General features: G+C 39.5%; 1 protein-coding gene across 1 annotated transcript in view; it reads right to left on the bottom strand.

Annotated features, from left to right (window-relative positions):
- LOC106954663 (diacylglycerol kinase eta-like) overlaps positions 1-17,818 on the bottom strand; it is a gene marked incomplete at its 3' end in the record, with an annotated part of 54,172 nt that extends 36,354 nt beyond the window's left edge. Inside the window, exons 1-3 of the mRNA XM_015044342.1 lie at positions 17,408-17,818; positions 16,062-16,341; positions 11,499-11,603 (exon numbers count right to left, since the gene is read on the bottom strand). Of these exons, the coding sequence (XP_014899828.1) occupies positions 11,499-11,603; positions 16,062-16,154 (198 nt within the window). The remainder of the gene's footprint in view (positions 1-11,498; positions 11,604-16,061; positions 16,342-17,407) is intronic.
- Positions 17,819-22,601: the final 4,783 nt, after the last annotated feature.

Genomic DNA, 22,601 nt, shown 5'->3' on the forward strand with positions numbered 1-22,601 from the left:
TCGGTGGTGGGTGTGTTCGTGTTTTGTGTGTTTTCTGTTGGGGGAGGGGGGGGGGGGGGGGGGGGGGGGGGGGGGGGGGGGGGGGCAAGCTGTAAAAGTGACGGCAGCAGAGCACCAGAGGAAATGCGGCGTCTGCGTATCGTTAATAGAAACACGCTGCACTGACGTGGACAGCATCGCGATGCGGGAAGTGGTAACACAGCTTAAAATTAGAACACACACTTCTGAGCTCAAAGAGTTCGGTTTGGAGGATGTTATTGAGCAGATCTGTTGTTGTTGACCAGTTATCGGCCTTATCAGTGAATGCCTCGCTCTCTCATTGCAGGCAGCGTGCGCTTGTGCATATTCTTCACACACATGCATGTCGTATTTAATTAGCTAAATTTGCCACGTATGATTTGCACATCTGCACAATTTTTTATGTCTTTTAATTGGTGTCTGAGGCATGACTGCTAGCCAAAATGCAAGTCACATTTCAATCAATTTATGAACATTACAGCAATTAATTACTAAAATAATTATTAGTTGCAGCCCTAAATATACCTACCCAACATCAGTAATGTTTTGCACACAGTTTGTGAAACTGGCAGAGAATAAAAACTCATTTTCTACTTTGTGACACAAAACCTCTAGATTTTTCTCAGTCCCTGCAAAACTTCATAGTTTAATAAATGACCGATGTAGTTTTTTTTGTTGTTGTCTTGTTTTTTCGTCGTTTGTATCTCTGAATCTTACAATTCCCAATTCAAAAACAGTAGAAGGGTTGCTGTGGTGGCGCAGCACAACTCGCATATCGAGGCCTTAGTCCTCAAGGTTCGATTCCCAGCCTGGTGACCTTTGCCACATGTCTTCCCCTTTTCTCATTACCCTTTTTCCTGCCAATTCACTATCAAATAAAGGCCACTAGAGCCAATAAAACCTCTAAAAAACAGAAAAAGCAGTGGGGAAACAGACAGAGCTACTCCAATGTTCATTGAATGTCAACAAATGTGCTGCACGGAGCACATTTAGCTTCAGCCAAATGAGTGCAAAATGGTGAAAACTCTGACCAAGTAGAGAAAAATGACAATAAAAACTGCAACTTAAGCAAATATCTGCACTCACAGGCATGTTGAGAGCATCAGGTGCCCGAGAGTCTCCGTCAGTAAGCCGACAGCATGAGGAGGGGAATCTGCACTGAAAACACATCCATCTTACGAATGCACAGATACAGTACAGAGAGAGACAGAGACCTCCCATTAACGAGAACGTACGTTTGGCACACCACCAGCTCCCCACACAAACACTGAAACCTAATTTTCCACTTGTGGTGGCACGCAAACACACGGCCGCAGCTTATTAAGATCTCAAATTATATCTAACTACACAAACACTGCTGATGAGATACTGCAGACTCCTCACCATTAGCACGTTTCCTAAGTGAGTGTTAGTTTGTTAGACACAGTCACTTCGGATTACTCCAGCTTTGTCTTTCTGTCTCCCAAGTACGTACACACATACACACACAAACAGACGCAAACACACTTTTCTTAATGGCCAGTTGCAGGCGTCGGGTTTGCAGATGCAAGGGGGAAAGGAGCGACAGGAGAATTAGGAGATGTAGAGAAAGGAGATCTGCAGGTTAGCTAAGTAAGTACAGTTAACCAAAGGTCACCTTTCTGGCTGTGAGGCCAAAATTTCAATAAAGTCTCTGCAATGACTAAGCGAGAACAATGCTTGAGGATTTTATTTATATTATAAATCACTTTCCTGTCGCTACTGAGCCCCCAACGCTTGAACTTTGGTGACTCAAGTCCAGATTTGGTGCTGGGAAAGACAGGACAATCTTAGTCCACCTTGTTTTTCTAAAGTCCAGACTGCAGCTGAGTCACGGCAGGAACTTCCTTGAATGAACTCTACGAGGTGAATGGGTCGATTCCTTATCAAATTCTGAGCCGCCTGGAAAATCGTTTAATTTATCCTGTATAATCAACATACATTTGAAAAGCATACTGATAGTTTCTAACCATGAACATTAAAAGCTGATTCTGGTGTTTAGTTTATATATTTCCATCTAAACACCTCTGCTAATTTAAAGAAAAAGCCGTCTGGACATTTTGAAGAGATCTGTGTGGGTTTTTTTATGTTTAATCAAAGAAATTTAAACAACTTCCTGCTTTCTTTGCTGGTGGAGACCCCCTCCTTCCTCTGAACGACTCATCCACAGGAAACCCCAAGGTTAAACTCGCAGAAACTAATTTGCGAGCCTGTAGTTCTTGAGCACTTGTTGCTTGTTTTCAATGTGGGGGAAAAAAAAAAAAAAACTGGAATCATTATTAACAGTGACACCGAGTGGGTCGCCTTAGCAGTAGTAATCCTACATTAATTCTCCCAGGGCATGTCAAAGATACTCAATTAAATTTGGATCGCAGCCATTTTGACAGGTGCCCTTGAGATTACAGCAGGACTAATAAGGTGCACCGATGGATGCAATCAGTCAAAAGTTTAACGTTCATAAAATAACCGCCAGCCTGTTAGCGTGTCCACACTGGCCTCGGAGGAATCCCAGCGCTTGTCTGCCTGAGGTGAAATTCACGAGTTTCTGACTGTAGAACATGCAGACGCTTCTGTTTTGTTAGAAGGCTGCTTCACAGATTAAGTAATACGTAATGATTGTTAACAGTCCTGAATTGTGCATGTACCGACAACGACACAAAGAAGTCATTTTGAGCCAAAGAATCGTGCATCAGAAGCTGAGTTTCCATTCCAAATGAGCACAAAACTTTTTCAATACTCTGCTGATGTCGAAAAAACACAATTTCGGAATTGTCGTGTTTCTATTAAATAAGGAATGCAATTAAAATCACATGTGAAAAGTCAATAAACTTCAAGGCACTGACAGATAAAAACGGTTACATTTATGCTTTAGCCATGGTGCTAGTGCCCATTAGCATCAGAGGAAACATTGGAGTCTTACTGAGACATAGGCGCGAAAAGCTGCTTAGCTGGTAGCGCCATTGTCCAAGGAGGCCAGTAGCTACTAATTAGCGCTTTGCTGCTGTATGCAAAGCGCTAATTAATTTGCCATTACTGGAAACAATTGTTTCCATTGCAAGAACACTAATTTCGATACGGTTGAAAAAAACACCTCATCCTACAGCAAAAACCTTTATTTGAAAAACTTTAATTTTTTTCTAAATTAAGGGAATTCAGGGTTTCCCCTCAGTGTATTATGAGCCTGGCAGGCCACCAGGCTTCACTTGGCCCCCCACCAGGCTAAGCGCCGTTTGTTTATTATAAATAGGGTTTTTTTACACCAGGACCAGTGGCCGTAAAGACTGATTAAGCTAGGCTTATAGCTGACACTTTGAACTGGGTGTGCCGTACCGTTGGCCTTATGCTATTATTTCCAAATTATGATGCCTGTTCTCCTCTTCCACAAGACTTAACACGTTTTCTGGGCGAAACCCTGAAATTTATTTACGTAATTGTGATTTACGTAGGAACTTTCTTGAAAAATCTCAAAACTAACAGCTGTCTTTTTCTAAAGAGTGGCAACTTAAAGGAACTCCCTCCCTTCTGCACAGCTTGACTGACAGCTTGTAACAAAACATGGTGAATTGTGGAGATTAGGACTAACCTATATGCTCTATAAACCATCACAGGATTTCTCACAACACATCCAAATGAGCTACAGGCGCTGTATGACCCAATCTCCATCGTTTTGATATACTGACATTTTAAAACTGTGCTACACCTTAAAACTGGAAGCCTGATGTCTTTATACCTCATTTGTATTAAGTGTTTTAAGGAATAAACACACATCACATTAATTCAGGCATCAATATTTTTGGCAGTGCTATTGTCTTGCCTTCTTTAAAGCAACAATGTTGCCAATTGCTCTTATTGAAAAGACGCATCAAACAGTCCCTTTTGTGGGAGTACGAAGAAGAAAGCCCGAGTAAACAAAGGAAGCTGATGACAGCCATCATGATATCCATTATCTCTCAGTGCAGCTTTGGGTTTTGTCGAGCCAGCTTACACAGCGAGAGCATGACTATCGAGCTGTTTGAATTCCTTGATAGCGAGCTCCTCGGGGAGACTCGTCTCCCCACTGTGGAAACTAATTGAGATCCAACTAAGGATCAAGAATTGCATAAATGTGTCAGGAGTTTACTTCGACGTGACGAGCGGAAGCGAGTGCAGGTTGCAGGCCGTCCTGTAGAGAAGAAGTCGTCAATAAAAGGTCATCAATAAGCCCGTGCAATAGGAGACGGCCACTAAAACGGCTTCCGGAACAGAAGAGTTGGAGAAAGCAACCACCATATTTCCCGAGCCTGAAGGATACAAGGTGTTTAGAGCAATTTTCGTCCCGTCGGAAATAGACCAAACGCCTCTTCAACATTCCTGCCAACCTGTTAGAATGGTAAATATAGGCATTAGAGCCCGGTGTTTGTTGCGCATATTTCTTACATAACTGACTCCAGATCTGTCTCTGTGGTACCTTCACCACTCTACCTCTTCCGCTTACTAATTTTCTCCCCTTTGTCCGTCTTACTCCCTCTCCCCGAGTCTTTTTCCATCTCTCCCTCTCACTGGTACTGACCCACATGCTACTGCAGCTGTATCACATCAAGCTGAGGGCATAAATGAAGGGACACACACACACACACACACACACAACAGTGGCCAACCCACACACTTGAGCATCTCTCCTTAAGCTGTTTGTCAGCAATGCTCCCCAAACACACACACACACACACACACACACACACATTTCCATCCATAGCTCATCCTCATCTCCATTGCGGTGAACACCCACACAGATATCAGCAATGGGAGTGAGATGCAGACATAAAAAGAGGAATCCACAGGAAGAGGAAAGGGGTAGGGGGTGTTACGTGTTGGTGACAGCTCAAAACGCCAGAAATATGACTGGTTACACAATCTGAAGGTGCGTTGCTATTTTCGACGAAAACGGGGTTTGGTAAAGAAGTGGCAAAGAGTTTACTGCGTGCTCACGGCTGAATCGGATGATGTAATTTCTGAAGACAGATCTACACATCTTCCTTCTGTTTAAGCAAACTGGAATAAGAAGTTACACAGGTGAGTCTAGAGGACGAAACCTTAACCCAACACCAGGAAGTGACCGAGTGTGTCCCCAACGGCGCAAACTAGCCAACTCCGCAAAACCAAACAAATCACAAACGTGCTCTCAGTTCGATAAGAGCGAACCAAACAGGAGGAGGAGGAAAAGCAGAAGAGATGAGGAAAAAAAGACGAGTATAAAACCTTACATAATCGGGCCTGGAGGTAGGAAGGGACGGGGAAGAGAAGACAAAAAAGCTGCAACAAAATCACAGAGGTCACCCACAAATGTACTGCCTGAAAGCGCACAGTTGCTGCTAACTGTGACGCAACAGGCATTTGACTGTAAAATCACAAAATGAAATGAAGTTGTTGTTCTGTTGTGTTGATTTCTTTTTTCTTCGTGTCTTAGTTACTAAAGTTTTTTGAGTTTGACTTCAGGTCAATTTGCCGCTTCGACTATTTGTGCTAGGCTTTGGTAGAAACCTCTTAGTTTACTTTAAAATTTCAACTTTAGAGCCAATCTAGTAGATTTTTCCAACTTTGCATTGGACATTCAGATCATTGCATTGTAAATCGAACAAACATTAGATGTTTCAAATCTTTTTTAAAGTATAATTAGTTCAAAATTACAGACTTGATTGGTTCAAAAGAAACCAATTTTAATAAAAACTAGACTTATTACACTTAAATTCTCAGTTTTTTGTTGTTAGTCTTGTTGGTTTCTGAAAATGCTCATAAATAGTTTAGAAAAAAAATTCCAGCAAAATTAACTGTAGCATTTTTATCGCACAGGTTTGCAACAAAAGTTTGCAAGATCATTTTCCTTTAAGAAAAAAAAATCTAAACTACATAGTCACAATATCACTAATTTTGTCAAGAGTGTAAAGTTTTAGACAGTATCTGCAAAATATTAATTTGACATGTGGCAGTAAGAATTATTGGCTCCATTTTTGAGATAAACAAGCACAATGCACTTCATTTACATGTCCAACTAATCATAAAGCTAATCATAACACCACCTGACTTTGTTTTTGACAAAATATGATGAGAAGTAACATATCTTGACAAAACATGTTGATTAACCTGTGGCCCAAAGCTCTGGTAATCCTCTACTGGTTAGAAACGTGTACCTTCATATTAAATTGAACTTTAGATTGTTTAAACTGATGTTTTTGTCTTGTTACTGAGAGAGGAATGACTCAAAGTTGGGTGTTTTGTATTATTCGGTATCAGTGACATGTTTGAAACTAGAACATGAGGACAAAACCTCACGGCATTTCAGAAGAAAAGCATTTTCTAAGACGGGTCTGAACATGTCAGGTCTGTTCAGTCAGTCAGACAAGGAAGGAAGAAATCAGTAGATAACAAGACGTCTGACTGACTTACAGCAACGTCGCTCTGCTTGACCCTTCTGACCTTTGACATGGAACATGTTGGATTTGGACATGTCAGCGTTTTGGAAATCTAATGACGAGATTCTTAGGGAAAAATGCAAAGTTAGCTTTAGCCTCACGAGAACAGCTAGCCCTGGTTAACAGCGCTAACTGCTAGCATAGCATCCTGAATATCACGTACACAGTTAACTCTGCAGGAGCCTGTTAACTTAATCTTTTTTTTTTTTGAATGACAGTAAAACTACTTCAACAATTGCCTGTCACAATAACAGATTGTGATAAACAATAAACAGAACATTTTTCAGGTATTATATTGATAATGATAAAATGATGCACTCTGCCCTCTCAAAGGCCAATAAATTTGAATTTTGTAAAGAACATCCAAAATAAAACATAAGAGCCAAAAATAATAAATGAAACTGAAACAAGAACAAAAACCACAGAAAAAACAGATGATGAACAAAGTTGATCTTCAAAACATCTAAGTTATCATGTGATTAATTACTTATTGCGACTCTTATGTTATTAAAGAGAAATCTAAAACTAAATAAAATTGCAGTTGACACATCTGTAAGAAGCTGCTGTAAACCAGCATCTACTGTACATAAAACAAGCGCGCCTTCACTTCACACTGGACTTTTAGATGCTTTTTCGAAGGATTCAGAATCATTCCAAGATGCAGTACTACAATGACGGAAAATTATTTCCCATAAACATTAACGTTCATGTTTAACAGACAACTTATCAAGGTAATCAGCGCAGCTCATGTCCAATAACAGAAGCTGAGATTTCCCACTCAGATAAAGTTGCAGTTATGCATAGGGGAAGATTAAATAATCTAAAGTGCCTGCAGCGTTTTGTGAAAAGACAACGTGATGTTTCAACATGTGAGGAATGTGGTGAATTAACTATGGAACAAACTGGTGGAGCAACTTAAGCAGTGACATATATGCTAAAGATTAAACTGCTTTCAATTTCACACTAAGCACTGACACTGCGCTATGAATGAATGTTTTATTCTGTTTAAATACGGAGTATTCTTGGGTTTATGGAAATACACATGCAAACGCTTTCCTGAGTTAAAACACAAGTTCAATCCTGACTGCTGTTTCATTTTTTTTCATGCTCTCTCTGTGTTTCTCTCTCGAGAAGGTTGATTAGATAACAAAAGCATTAGCAAAACTAAAATTAGAAGCTGTCATTGTTGCTCTGAGTGTTCGGCGAACAGGAGGACCTTCACAGCTGCACGGGAATGTGAGGTTTATTATCTAGAGGACAATAACTTAAAAAATAAATAAATAAATCTGAAAATATTTTTATTTAATTTTTCTTCTATTTTGTTATTCTAATTCAGTGTTTCTCAACCCTGGTCCTCACCGCCTCCCTGCTCTGCATGTTTCAGATGTGCCTCTATTCCAGAACAGCTGATTCAAATGATTGCATGACCATCAAGTACTGCAGGAGCCTGTAAATCACCCATAGATACAATTCAGGTGTGTGGCAGAAGGGAAACACCTAAAACATGCAGGACAGGGGGGCGGTGAGGACCAGGGTTGAGAAACACCGGTCTAATTTATGACCGTTTTGGTTATGGCTCTGCAAGTGGGTTTTATCAAACGTGTTAAGCACAAAAAAAGCGTTAAGATCACAAGAACAGAGGCAAAAGAGACACAGGAAACGTGATGCTGAGGCTGGATACGAAACACATCGACACCCTGAAATGGAGACGAGTGTGGTTTATGACATATTAGCATGTGCTAAGATGACCTAAAATGCTGACAAATGTATTAATTTATGCTCCTCTATTTCATTTCAATAAACCGTTTTGGTTTGGTTGATTGTTTAGATATTGCTTGGTTTATAAGAGATGCATAATCTCCTAAAAATGTAAGTCAATTGAAAATTTATAACAATTAAGTGTTAACTAAAGAATAATTGTCCAACTTAAAGTTGAATTATGGGTCCCAGCTGCATTATTTTGCCTCAAAAAGTGACTTTCATAAAACAGTGAAGAACATCAATCTCCACCCGTCCTACAGTCCTTTCCAGTCAGCAGAGTCCGAGGGATGAGTTTCACATAGAAAGCCAATTAGTAAATCTCTGCGGACCCAATCAATGTGATCACAGAGCAGTCAGTGGGATCTGAGCTTTCTGAACGCCGTGAACAACTAGAGGAAATTTGTGACATGTTGATAAGCAATGCCTCAAGACAGATAAAAGACGCTCCGCTGACGCAGGCGAGTCAACAAAGCTAATCTGGAGAGTAAAACGTATTTAATTACAGCAACAGAATGACACGATAATTCAGGAACTTGCGAGTGAAGGGGGGGGGGGAGCAAAATTAATAACGGCGCAAGTAATGCCATGTCACAGATAATAAGGAGCAGCGGCTCTTCAACGAGCGCGCTAACAGACGTCGTCCGCAACGAGGACGGTAACAAGCAAAGGACAAAATTAACAAAGCATAATTAAACCTAAGAAAGATGCCTGGATTCTGCTAACTCGTACACAGTGGTGAAAAAAATAACCTGAAAGTTTATTTCTAAAACAACAGGGCGCACTTAGTGTCAGGGATACTCTAACAAAAGGATACAAAAATGCTAATCGGCTCAGGCTGTTGTCACTTGAGCATAATCCCAAAGTTGTTGACGAGCTTAATCTAAGTCACATGACTAATGATACACACTCTGAGTCAGAGAAGTTTAACATCTCTACCTGTCACTACAGTTACAGTTACATAATCTTTCCCTGGAGTAAGACAAGCTTTGGTTCAGTTTTGTTCTGTTAATAATGTGTATAAAAGCCTAAAAATACATTTATTTCATTCATTTACAGTTTAAAATGAACACGTCACACACACAAATACTGCTCTTGAACAGCGTTCCTGTTTGTAACAAACTTCTTTAGGACACCAGTCAGGTAAAAAATGTGATTTGTAGCTGCAGATGGTGAATGTATTTTCAAATTTACTGGTATTTATTGATGCTTTTATTTAAACTGGAGAAAACGGTAAGCATCATTAACTGGACTTTACTGTGACAGCGATAAATCAAAATATCACGATAAATGACAAACGAGGTGATAAATGCCCACCGCTAACTCAAATATAAAGTGAGACTTTAAGATGTAAAACATATTTTTGTCAATTTTGTGAAACGTAAATGTATTTTTAAATGTGTACAACCTTTGTTACTTTGTAATTGGGAGGCAGAAACTCTAACTTGCTGCCATTATCATGACTGCAGTGCTCTTATGTTCCCACCACGATTAAATTATCCAATCAATATCAGACATATCAGCTGCCATTATCTGCCACAAGCAAATCGAGCATTATGGGATGCCGTTCCCCTGGCAATGGGGTTTTGCGGGAATCCCTCGTCTCCCATTGATTGGCCTGTGTTTTACAGCTGATGGTGTTAGTGCAGGTGATGGATAATGATTTCTGCACAAACATTTGTCTTTGTTTCCTGCCACTGACATAATGCGCTGTTTCATCCACACAGTAAAATCAAAGAGCTGAAGCTCACTTTTCTTTAAGATTGAGGATAAGTTCTGCTGTTTATATTTCTCCTTAATTCCTTGAACTCATTTAAAATCTAATTTTGATCATTAATTAAAATCTCCTTTTTATTATTATCTGATTCAAAGGGTTTCATGTCTTTTTTATATATAAATGTAAAAATTTATTTTCCAAACTCATTACGACAAACACTTCATGATTCCGGAAGCCACAACTTTACCCAATAAAAACGCAAAAAAATAAATCAATAAATAAATAATAACATCACAACTTTGTGATATTAAAAATGAAATGTTAAAAATGAAAAAAAAAATCAAAATCTAGTAAAATATGCTAAATGCTAAGAATGTGAAGAAAAACATGCACATATACAGTTTCTAAATAAATATTAACTTGCTTTCTTTGCATTATTTGAGGTTTGAAAGCGCTGCATCTTTTTCGTTGTTTTGACCATTTCTCATTTTTTGCAAATAAGTACTAAATATTTGCTTGGAGTTTCAGAGTCATGTTGTCAGTAGTTCATAGAATAAAAGAACAATGTTCATTTTATTCTAACATAAACCTATAAAAAGTAAAATCAGAGAAACTGATTATTTTAAGTGGTCTCTTAATTTTCTCCAGAGCTGAATATGCAAAATTAAGAAAAGTTTTAACATCATCTAGAAATATATGTTTACAGAACTTAACTTTATTTTAACTTGTAAATAAAATACATGGACGGCTTCTTGATCAAATATTTGCCCAGCATGACTGCAATTATTTTACAAAAGTCACCATAAATCTGAATATATTTAACCTAAATGCATTTATATTGAACACCTCGATTTTTCGAGTGTATGCGCGTTTTTTCATGCGCTGGCAACAAGCTAATTTCAACCAATCGGTGCCAGAGCCCAGCACGGCAATAAGAAAGGAAACAGCGACGGCGAGATCGCATCCTGTGTGAGCGATTCAAAGAGAAGTCATCTCAGTGACGGTAAGAGTGGAAAGTGACGCAGCCAGGAAGCAGATCAGGAACTCGGCTGACCTCAAGAGAACCAGACAGAGGTTCAGAAGGTTGATCAAATCAAACTTCTTGAGTTTGGTTTGAGCGTTGATAAAACTTCAACTTGAAACAGAAATATGAAACAGGCGACGTGAAAATCTGACAGGCAGCTGGAAGGGCGCAACAAAATGGCTCTTTAAATTTAAAAAACACCACACACAAAAAAAAAGTTCATCAAATAACCATGTGAACACATCGGAGAGTCAAAAAGCTTTGAATTTTTTATCCGCTGCTAAATAACTAAGTGCTTAATCAGAGCTCGCCATAAAAGCTATGACGAAAAAGAATTTTAATTTAAATTTTTGATGACTTTCTTTGACTTAGCGGAGCGCTGTCTGAATCTGAACATTTTATGGCTCTCTGATTTCCTAGAGTTGAGAAATGCTCCCAAAACATCTTCAAAAAAGTCAAATTAAATAAACTATAAACCACAAATGTCCAACGGGAACAGTGTAAAATCGTCACCTACCTTGGCTCTGATCTGTCCGGAGGTGGACACCTTGCGGATCAGCTTGTGTGACGTCTCCTCTTGCTCTCCTTCGCTGTCTGACGACTCTTCCCCAGCTTCTCCGGACTGGAAAAAATAGCAAAAAGAGATGTAAGCTGGCGTGAAGCTTAATGTGTCTGTTTGTGCACCATCATTAGTTTACCAGCTCTTAAAAGGGTTGCCGCTGTCTGTTTATATGAAGTGTGTTGAGGCGTGTAATGTGTGAAGACTGTGCTGTGACTCCACCCTAGGAGCTTAAATATGCAAGAGCTGCATAGAAGCATTTACAGTAAATAGCACTTTGACCTCCGTTTGCCCATGAGGGCAAACTGGTTACGTTTTTCTTAACCTAAACCAGACAGCTCGGTGCCTGAACTCTATGTAAGCAAGGAAAACCTTCAAAAATAATTCTCTATTGTGCATTTACCTTGATTTTAAGACAAAATACTGTCTTCTGTAAAAGATATATACGCATTTAACTTTGTATCATGCATGATTTGATAAAAAAAAAATCCCGCAGCAGGAGCCCGCAGTTTCCACTCGTCATGTATACAGATTTGAGTAAACCACGACTCACAGAAATGACCCAGTAATAATACTCAATCTCATGCAATGTTATGCAAGTGCTTTGTCTGCGCTCATGAAAATTCACTTACAGCAACATGCCAGATGATTGCAACTGGAGGCAACACTGACTGAATAACCTACTTTCTGATTTATTTGGAAATTAATATGACTAATCTATGCACTCAGAGCCATGAAAGTCTACTTTAGGATTCTGACTCAATCTTTAAATCTCAGTGATTACGCAGCAACAATCCTGACGCCACAGAACACAATCAGTTTCACACCTGTGATCCCAGTACCTGCACTCATTTGACATTCAAGCCACAAGTGTCAAATTTCATTTTGTCACACTCAGGCTTGTGTAACATGTTTTTTTTTAAATATAACAGCAGATAGAAAACAGTGTGACAGTCGCTTTATCCTAAGTTATTTTTGAATGTTGTTACTTTTGTTGTTGTTTATTTCGAAAAGAGCAAAACATATCACATAATATGCCAGGGTTAGCCATGAAGGCTAGTTTGGTCTGTAGTCTGTCCAGGTACAAGCAATAAAAATTAAACATATTACAGTGTAAACACAGACAGCTTAAGTTTCTTCCAATAAAAAAATAACAATAATAATAAATATAAAGCTTTTTTTATCTAAGAGGGGCATATCAAGTTACTAAATTAAAAATCATAAAAAGCTATATGGCACAAACATTCACCACAACACAAACAATACAAAGAAAAGAGAATGAAAATAAGTATAATTTTTGTGACATAAAATAACCTTTAGCCAAGATATAGAAAAGTTTCAGAAACAACTAAAGTGGCTTCTTTACTTTTTATTGTTCAAGTTAATTTCTTCACATTAATGTAATGTAGCCGTGGGAAAATTGCTAATATCAAAGAATTTTCTTTTTTGATTTTACATGTTAAAACCACTGTAATGTCAATCAATTCATATTACTGAAGAGACTGATAAGGGTCCATTTAAATGGTTTAATGGTTTTAAAAGTCTTCACATTACTGATAACCAAGAATACAATTCCAGAACCGCTGTAATGTCAGTTCATATCACTGAAGAGGCATTTAAAAACTGATAAGCGTCCATTTAAACTGTTAATAAAAGCACTTACTTTCAGACAAAAACTGTTAATTAGCCATTAGTTTCTGGCACAAAGTAAACTGGACTGACACACTCACAAAAAAAAAAGTTTTCTACTTCCTAAAACATCCACAATCTCATATTAGAATATAAAGAAACATCTGTCTAAGTAAATGCTGCAGGGTAGAACTGGTTTCCCTTTTGTTTTGGCATCTGTAAAGCAGTTGTGGTACTTGATGTTATGCATAAATTTACCAGGCTAATACATAGAAACTAATCATTAAAGGTGTTTTCTCCCTAAAATCCTCTATCAATTTACTTCTGTATGTACTGAGAAAGGCTTTCATTCAGTCAGATCAGTGGTAGTGGGAGTACTGAAACTAAACTCAGCTGCTACAAACCAGCCGCTCCTTCCTACAGAACTGTAATGCAGAGCCTATTTTAGCAGCCCAGTGGCATATATTTAAACGGATAATTAGCACCGAGGACCAATTTATGAGAAACTGTGGTCTACCACAGTCTGTACGCCACAGTGTAGAGTTCAGTGTCCTTTCATTTAGTCGTAGCACAGCACACACTTTCCCTGGAAAGTGGCAGCGGTTATGGGAGATAACTCTAGTTTGGCTTCCAGTGGATCTGGCCTGCAGTGAGCTTCTCATGGTGTGATAACCTTGACTAGAAATACTAGTTTCAAGGTAGGCAAAAAAATTACAATAGCATCTAATTGTTTGCTTTGTTTTGTTTTAAACAGAAAAGTTACAATTATTTCCACTACTACAAAAATAGCATTTTAATTTTAACCAACCTGATCTTTGTGCAGAATTGCAAGTGTGGCGGTCAGCTGGTCTGCATGCTGTTTGTGGCCGTTTTAAAACCTCATAAAACGGATCAAATGATGATTCTTTAGTCTTCACCTCATGACTGTCTGTGGTTTTCATAACTGACTATTTTCAAGCATGACGGGTTTTTTTGTCCTTCTTGTTAACAGTGGAAAAGTGCTGAAGATGTCTTTCAGCCAGCTGACTAAACAAGGTTATGCAAGGTTTTGTTCTTGGAGTGAAAAAGGTATACTAAAGCTAAATGCAGTGAACATATGAAACTTAATGTTTTAAACAAATCTATAGGTGTGACTAGACCTGGCCCAATAAGCAATAAATCAATTAATCGCATGATTAAATGATTTCCATTGCATTGTTTTTATCTCTCTTTCTACCAAAACCTGGATGACAAAAGTCTTCAGTCTGGTGCTTTGGTCTGAACTAGCCAGGATAATTTTGTTTACAGAGACTTCATAATACATTTTATTTGTTGTTTCTGTTTGTTTATTTTGGATATTTAAAATGTCTTCCAGTTCCAGTGTTAAATGTTCATAAAAGCTTAAATTTACTGAATGTCAGAATGTCTTCTTGCGTTGTTATTATTATGCAATCACCTTTAAATTACTTGAAAATGGTCTCAAAACAACAATATTATCGTTTTTCACAATAAATTCTGGGACAATTCATCATCCAGCAAAATGTATTGTGACAGGCCAACATGCAACTCAAATGAAATATGAAGCTTTTCGTACTTTTTGTCCCCAACGTTCCCTCATATGCATGTAACATCACTGTGTCCTGTAAAACTAACTTCATTTTAACCTCAGAGGTGGATTTTTTTTCTTTCTTTTTTTTTTTTGACGATGTCAAATAACCTTGTTGTTGCTTTTTATCTTCAGCTACATGTTTTTATTGTGGTTATTTACAGATTTCATCACATCCTGGGTGTCGAGAGGCAACAGCGACTTATATTTAGACATATAAAAAAAAAAGAAAAAAGAAAAAAAATAGGTGAGTCATATTTCTCTGGGGTTGAGCAACAGATAACGCCACTGGAAAACTTCAACCTTTGAACTTGCAGTAAAAAAAAATTGCGAGCATTTGATGATGCTTATAAATTTAGCTGTGCATGTTGAATGAGATTGTGTGAGAACCACCACATGTAACACTTGTATCTTTCAACCTTTGTAAGAGTTGGTAACTCATTTAGGTTCCGGTAAGGTTCACGTATTGTGACTGATTTATTCGGTTTCCTGTCGGGGAACAACGCTTGTCCAAAACTGAGCACCGGTGTATTCTCACGTGGTTGTCACGATATGATAATCCTGAGTAAAACTCATAGCTTCTCTATCTCAAAGTAATTACGCAAGGATGTAAATAAAAATGCACAACATGCTATTATTACTTTTATTTAAAATAAGTAGGGCAACAACAAATCTTTCTGTTGCTAAAATAAAACAAACGATTAGGTTTTTGTTGGTATTCATTACATTTTGTTGTTTCAATCTGTAAACTAAGGCAAACACTGCATAAAAAATCAGTATTAATTTACAATCAAAGACGCTTGTTACACCAAATTCATCTCTTTTTGTCAAACTGCTCTTTAAAGAACAATGCGATGAGTAGCTCTGGGATGTTACTCACAGGTTGCGAGCTGCAGTTTTAGTTTCTTTAGTTTTTATGCCATTATGTCCATCTTATGTCCGTAGAATATGTCTTTCATGTAAGTGAAATAAAAGTGTGGGAGTAACTGGCAGTCCAGAGCAACAGGTAGGGGAGGGGCAGGTGCAACGCTACACACCTTCTGATACCAATTGTCACTAATATGTGTATATATATATATATATATATATATATATATATATATATATATATATATATATATATATATATATATATATACTAACATATATGTCTAATTCTTCTAGTAGTGTCAATGCAACATGAAGGTTGCTAGCCTTTACCTGGTTATTTTAAAACACAAAAGTGGTGGAAAAGAACATTTGACCGATCTAGAAAATACAGCAATCAAATCTTTACACGAAGCCTAAAAACAAAAGTAAACACTCACAATATGAGTCCTTTCAGAATCAGCTTGGGGTGATCCCAGGGACTCTCCAGGCTCCGCCACATACAGGACGTTGGGGTTCAGCTTGGATGCCATGGCCAGTTAGCAGGAAGTAGAACAGGTGAGAGGACAGGAAGACGTAGACGGCTGTGAGAAGTTCTAAAAAAAGAGGAGGGAGGGGGGGGGGGGGGGGGGGAAGAGAGGGAGTTTGGAGAGGTGAAAGCTAGGGACAGAAGGCTTCAGGGTTGTCCTTTAGCAGATCCCTCCCTACGCAGGTCCGACTCTGGAAAAAGATGGAGGGATGAATTATTGATTAGAAGAAAACAGCTCTGTTTTATTTTTTTTATTTTTTTCCTAAAAGCAACTGAGTGCTCTAAGGTTCTCAAAGTTGGGCACACACAAACAGCAATCTGTTCTGTCTGTGTGTGTATTATAGCTTTAAACGCTATGACCCTCTGCTTTTGCACTCTATCAGGCATATTCACTTCTTTTTCTCGGTTCCTCTTTATTCTGTCTGACTTTGTGTGGAAAAATCACTGGGTATATTTTTAAAAACAACCGTCGACGCAGAGCGGCTTTAAGGTGGCGGGGCAGTTTGTGCAGGCTGATAGTGATGGAAGTACCGCGGCTGACGACAGTAAACGGGATAATGATGATTAACATCACCTTAGGCAATATTGCAGGAGGATACAGCAACGCGAAACCGAGGCCGATGAGATAACGGGGGACTCCGCGTGCTTCGGAGCATTTTGCACGCGCTTGGACACTTAAATTTAAACAGCGTGGGTAGTTTTTTTATTTTTTTTATTTCCCTTTTTCTTTTCGGTAAAATGCAGAAATTATAAATTAAGTATGTCGGCTTGTTGCGTGGGTGCGTGCGTGCAAGTCGCGCGTGGGTTTCCTTGATTACGATGTGGCCACGTTCTTCAAAAGGACCTGTCTGCATCTCACCTCACCCCCCCGCCCCCGGTGACACCGGACCTGACCACTCAAGACCTGAAAGCACATTTCCTACATGTAGTATGTGTGAACAAATGCGAATGAAGGCAAAAACGCGAGAGAGCGGACAGTGGTTTGTTTTATACAGAGACATGTATTTTACACATTTATTAACAATAATAGACAGCAACGAATGTACAACAGGCGCTTCATCATTCATTCCGTCAATAAGCTCACATCCGACACTTATTTAACTCCTGGGTACATTCGCTTCAGCTGGCTCAGCTGTCATAAGAGCGAAAGCATTCATAAGCGACCTGTGTGCGGCCACCCCCTCCGCACAAACATAGTCCCTCCGCGCCGATAACAGCAGAATTAAGACAGAAAGAAAAAACGAGGCTGCCGCTTACCTCCGGACTGCACTCAGCGGTGTCTCTCCTGCCCCCGTTGCCCGGCCTGGGTGCCTCGTCAGCCGGCGTTGGGAGTAGTGCTCGCGGCCGGCGGTCAGCAGGAGCGTGCGGCTCTCTCTGGTGGTGCTCGCCTTGCAGAGAGAGACGCGGTCATACGCATAGCGTCGGAGCGGCTCTGAATCAGGTAGGAAGAGGAGGGAGAGAAGCAGGGAGGGAGGGAGGCGGGAGATAGAAAGAGAGAGCGAAAGAGAAGAAGAGAGAGAGGAAGAGCGAGAAAGAGAGAGAGAGATGTGAAAGCGGCCGTGTCGAGTCGCCTCGGAACGCTGTACCGAGGTTAAACGGAGAGCAAACCACGCGAGCACGCAGACACGATAGGCGCGTGCAAGACAGAGGTAGAGCGCGAGGACCCAAACAGCCCGCAAAATACCGTACTGTGTCTGTATACACTCGATGAGCTTTTCCTTCTTGTGTCGCGTCACAACAAAGTTCATTGTATTTTATGGGGTTTCTTATTGATAGACCAACACAATAAATAATTGTTAAGTTTATAGAAAAAACATGATTTTTTACGTGTTCAATGTGTGTTGTTATATGTACACATCTCTCCACCTCTTTTCTCTTTACCCAGTTCTGTGGTGATGGCAGCATCATGCTGTTGGGGTATTTTTTCTTCAGGAAAGCTGGTTAAATACACTGGGGTGGAGGTTCATTTTGTCTGCCTTCCAAGTTCTTCAAATTGATTAAAAAAAGGTTAGTTGTCAAATGTTTGTGCTAGTGATGGTTTGTGATGCAAACATTAGGTAATCAAAGGTCAACCAGTAGCTCCATATTGCCTAAGTCAGATGTAATGTGGCAGGTATGTTGTTTACTGTTTAACAACTACTTTTACTTTTTTTAAAATATATATTTTACAAATTATGATGCAAAGGCAAAAATTCTTGTGGCACAAAATAGCTCTTATGAAGCACAGGTTTGTCAGATTTTAACATGCTATCCAAGGGTGAGGGAGAGTGTCAGCCACCGTGGCCATACAGGAGTGATGCAGCTTTTGTCATGCCCACGGTTCTTGACTCAAGTGTAAGATTTTAAAGGTGTTTTCACGCCTGACTATCCAGTAGACTTGGTTTGATTGGAGACCAAAATTGAAACATTTGTTACATTTTCAGCAGGTGCGGTTCGCTTTCACACCGCACTGTGTAAAATAATCCAGACCCTTTCAAATACCTGTTGGTCCCCCTCACCTGTGGTGGCGCTGCATCGAGGAAAAAACATGAGAACCATTGAAGCTGATGTGAGCATACATCCTCTCTTCCTCCTTGGCAAAATATAAAGAAAATTGGACCAGCATTAGATTTTAGAAGTGGTAGGACTTTTCTTCGAGAAAGGACCATGACTCCCTCTACCACTAGAGATAAGTTTGTTTTGGTCGTGTTTACCCAGAATGCCCAGAGCTGCTTTGCACACATGCATTCAAACTGCGATAGGGTTCACTTCAACCAAACTACGACCCTTGTAGGCAGACCAGGGTTCACTTTTTTGGTCCACATCAGAATTCAATCCCTCATTCTTAATTCCCCAAACGAACCAGACTTTCTAGGCACTAAAACTGGAGTTTGATTAAAGTGAACTAAATAGGGCTGGTGTGAATGCATCCTAAGTATCTTAGTGTGTTATCCTGAATGATGGTAAGATGGAGCCGGAGTTGGACAGAGGGCTTAGTCTCCAGTCAGGCTTTTTTCCATTGTTGTGAAAAAAGACCTGACACATCAGGAAGGGAAGCCCTTGATTTATGGTTGGCAAACATTCCAACTCTAAGCTACGGTCATAAGATATGGACCACGACCGAAAGAGCAAGATCCCTGGTTAAAAGCGATACAAATTAGCTTCCTTTGTGGTGTGGCTGGATAGGGTGGAGAGTTTCATCTTCCAAGGGGAAATGGCAGAGCAGCTACTCCTCCGAGTTAAAAGGGGTCTACTGTGGTGGGACCCAGTGGCCATCAGGATGCCTACTGGGTCCCTGGGTTTTCTGCACCTGTCCATTTGGGTGGATACCCTGGGGAATAACCACACACCATATATGGATTATATATCCTTCTGGGTATTTCTGGGTTTCCCTCTTGGACCTGTTATCCCCACAACCCAATACTGGATAAGTGGATGGACAGATGAGCAGACAAGTGGTAAGACTCTTATTAAAATGACATATTAAATTTGACTAAGTTAAAGAACCATATTGGTGTGTCATAGAATCTGGACAAAATTTGATCCCATCAGGTTAAAGATCTTACATCCAAATTGGATTATTTTACCTCTGAGAGAGATTTTTAATACAATTTTTGTGGTTTTTACCTACTTCTGTAGAATGGGTTTTATCAGGTTAGCTGGTCTGAGTGGTTTATTGAGGGTAAGGGGTCATCTGAAGGAGGAAACTGCCAAGGGCACCATTCATTCAAGAACCACCACTGTCGTAGATCGCAACAGTGGATCATTGCATAAAAGATTTATATCCACAATTAAATAAATCAATGAACTCATTGACACTTGAATTAACTGACTTAGCTGTGTGGCTTATTGATGGAAAAAACAATCTTCCCTTGGGCCGATTTAACAGCTTTTTGTTGCTTTCAGTCCTAATAAATGAGCTCTGGGTGCAAAATAAATTGTGTATGTTGAGAGCTCAGTTTCCTTTAAAGCACTTTCAGATTGTCATGACTGATTTATAGTCCAATGCCATGGAGTTCAGCAGAGGTGCATGTAATATTTTTGGGGGTGAGAGTGTTTTGCTAACTGCTGTATTTCTGCTTGACATTTGGGAATGCATTGACAGGTCCAAACAAATTTAGTTTTGATTTATGCAACTTTATTTTTTATTTATTTATTTTTTTTACGGTTTGAAGTTCTCACAGGGTCATGTTATTGTTGTCATTATTGAATGAATCTAAAAAATACTTAACTTTATAGTACATTTGTGGCAGAAAAGGCCAATAATATTATTTATTAAAGAATACATACATTTTTAAATTTCATGTCTCAAAAATGAGAAGGTTATGAGCACAAAAAGAAGCACAGTGGTCACGTGGATGAAAAAGAGTCATAGTTTTCTGAATATTTTTCAAAGAAATACTTGAAGCAAGTGGTTTTCAGATGTATTTCTTTAATCTGATGCCTCTAAGTAATCCCAAAGTGATCAAGTTCTGCAAATAGGCGATTTTGGAAGGTTTTATTGTGCGACACTGAGCACATTTATGTGACCGTAAAAAGTGGCCTTTGAGTCTGCTTCGAATAGGCGCAGACCTTTCATCTCCCGTGGCAACCATTCAGCCGTGCAAAACATTTGGGGGGACCGAGCACCACCTCCTCCTCAGAGCTGCACTTTCCAAGTTTCCAAACTTTCACCATACGGAACACCCTTCTCCCACGACTCCCTCACCCAGCTCCTTCAGACTAGCCAGCAGCAATTAGCAAACACCCAATGGAGCCATGCATCTGCTCAGCTCATTATATGAGCCACTTCTCAGTGAAACGCTGGTAAAAACTTTGTTAAAGGGATAACAGAGGTGTACTGTAGTGATGACTTCCTGAAGGTGGAGTTTCAGAAAGAACCATTTTTAAAGAGACGGGACCCAATTTCAAGACATTAAACTACAAAGTCAAATTTCTTTTAAGTCATATACACATATAGAACATTTTATAACAACTGAAGGTAAATATTATTTGATTGTGCCATTAAGTGGTACTATGTGGCTGGAAAACACGTAATACTGCCCCTTTAACTACAAATGTTTCCTTTGTATCCCCTTGTCCATGCTGAAGTAAAGCATCACCAAAGCATGTTGCTGCCACTACCATTTTTCCACAATGTTTCTCTGTTGGCTGATTATTTGATTATCTGATTATTTACTATGGGATTTGTAGAGAATTATCCTTTCTCAATGCTAAGTTCTTGATGTATGAGGTTGAAGAAGAGTCAGTGAGTTGAATTCATGAATTCCATTTATTAATACCAAGACACAGCTGGTCCATAGCTCATGCTATCCTTGAGGGCTAGCAGGACAAAATGGCATCAAGCAACAGTTTGTAATTCTACTTGTAAGCCTCTATCTAAGCTACGTCCTATAGAGGGTGTTCCCTAGTGTGTCATATTCTCTAACTTTAGCTTTGAGGGTGTTTCCTAACATGTAATTTAGCTTTAGCTAGTGATGGCTCGTGATGGTGCAACTAGCCAAAAGAGAAGGAAAACACAGAATTAGTTATTCTCAACAGATTATACTTAGGTGATTTCTGCACTGAATTATATGTAGGAGCACCAGGATAAAAAGGGTAGTGTTAGTATTTGTGGAAATTTTTCTTAAAACATTTATTTTAATCCTTACACTGTTTTGTGATGGTCTTTTACATAAAAACCCTAACATGTGACAATATGCCAAATAAAATAAAATAAAATAATAAATAAATAAAAAAAATAAAATAAAAAAAAGTTGAAGTGCTCTCAGTGAGGGGATGCACACTGTTCAAGGAGACCCTGCAGCTACCTTCGACCTATAGCCAGCGCGACATTCCTCTCGCAGGCAGCAACACATCTGCCTGTGCTCCAGACGCTGTCCAGACACGTTTCCCAAAACCCGCTTTTCCGCGCTCCGTCAGTCGGCACTTTGCTTCCATCTCGTTTCTCGAGTCGTCAGCCGATCGGAGGCGAAGTTAGAGCTCGGCTGAACAAAGCTGCGTTTTTTTAGGGCGCACAGTTTAATAAAGAGCTCGAGCTCCGAGAGAGAGATGCGTCTGCATTAATGAGGCTCGCGCTAACGCAAGGACACAGGCCGCCACAAACACATGTAGCAACACGGCAATCATACTGGCACCACTCACTGCAATAGTAATTTGTTTACTGTTGATTAAATATTCATGGGGAATTAGCCGTGAGCCTGCCAACAACCACTTGATTTACGCTCTGTATGTGCGCGCGCGCGCGCGCGTGATGTGTGTCCCTTTTATGAGCAATAGTGATTCTTTTTTTTTTTTTAAACTCTCCAAAATTAATGAGGTTACTCTACTTAGTTATATCCTTACATACAGCATAGGAAAGGTAGGTAAGTGCGTACTAAAAGCATTCCATTCGCACCTGATGATTCCCCCTTGATAATAATCAGGTGATGGTGTTATTGTGATCATCCGTTTCCTCCGGTTGCCCTTGACA

This window comes from Poecilia latipinna, unplaced genomic scaffold (genome assembly GCF_001443285.1).
Source record: "Poecilia latipinna isolate Pla-1442-1.1 unplaced genomic scaffold, P_latipinna-1.0 Scaffold670, whole genome shotgun sequence".
NCBI classification, from domain to species: Eukaryota; Metazoa; Chordata; class Actinopteri; order Cyprinodontiformes; family Poeciliidae; genus Poecilia; species Poecilia latipinna.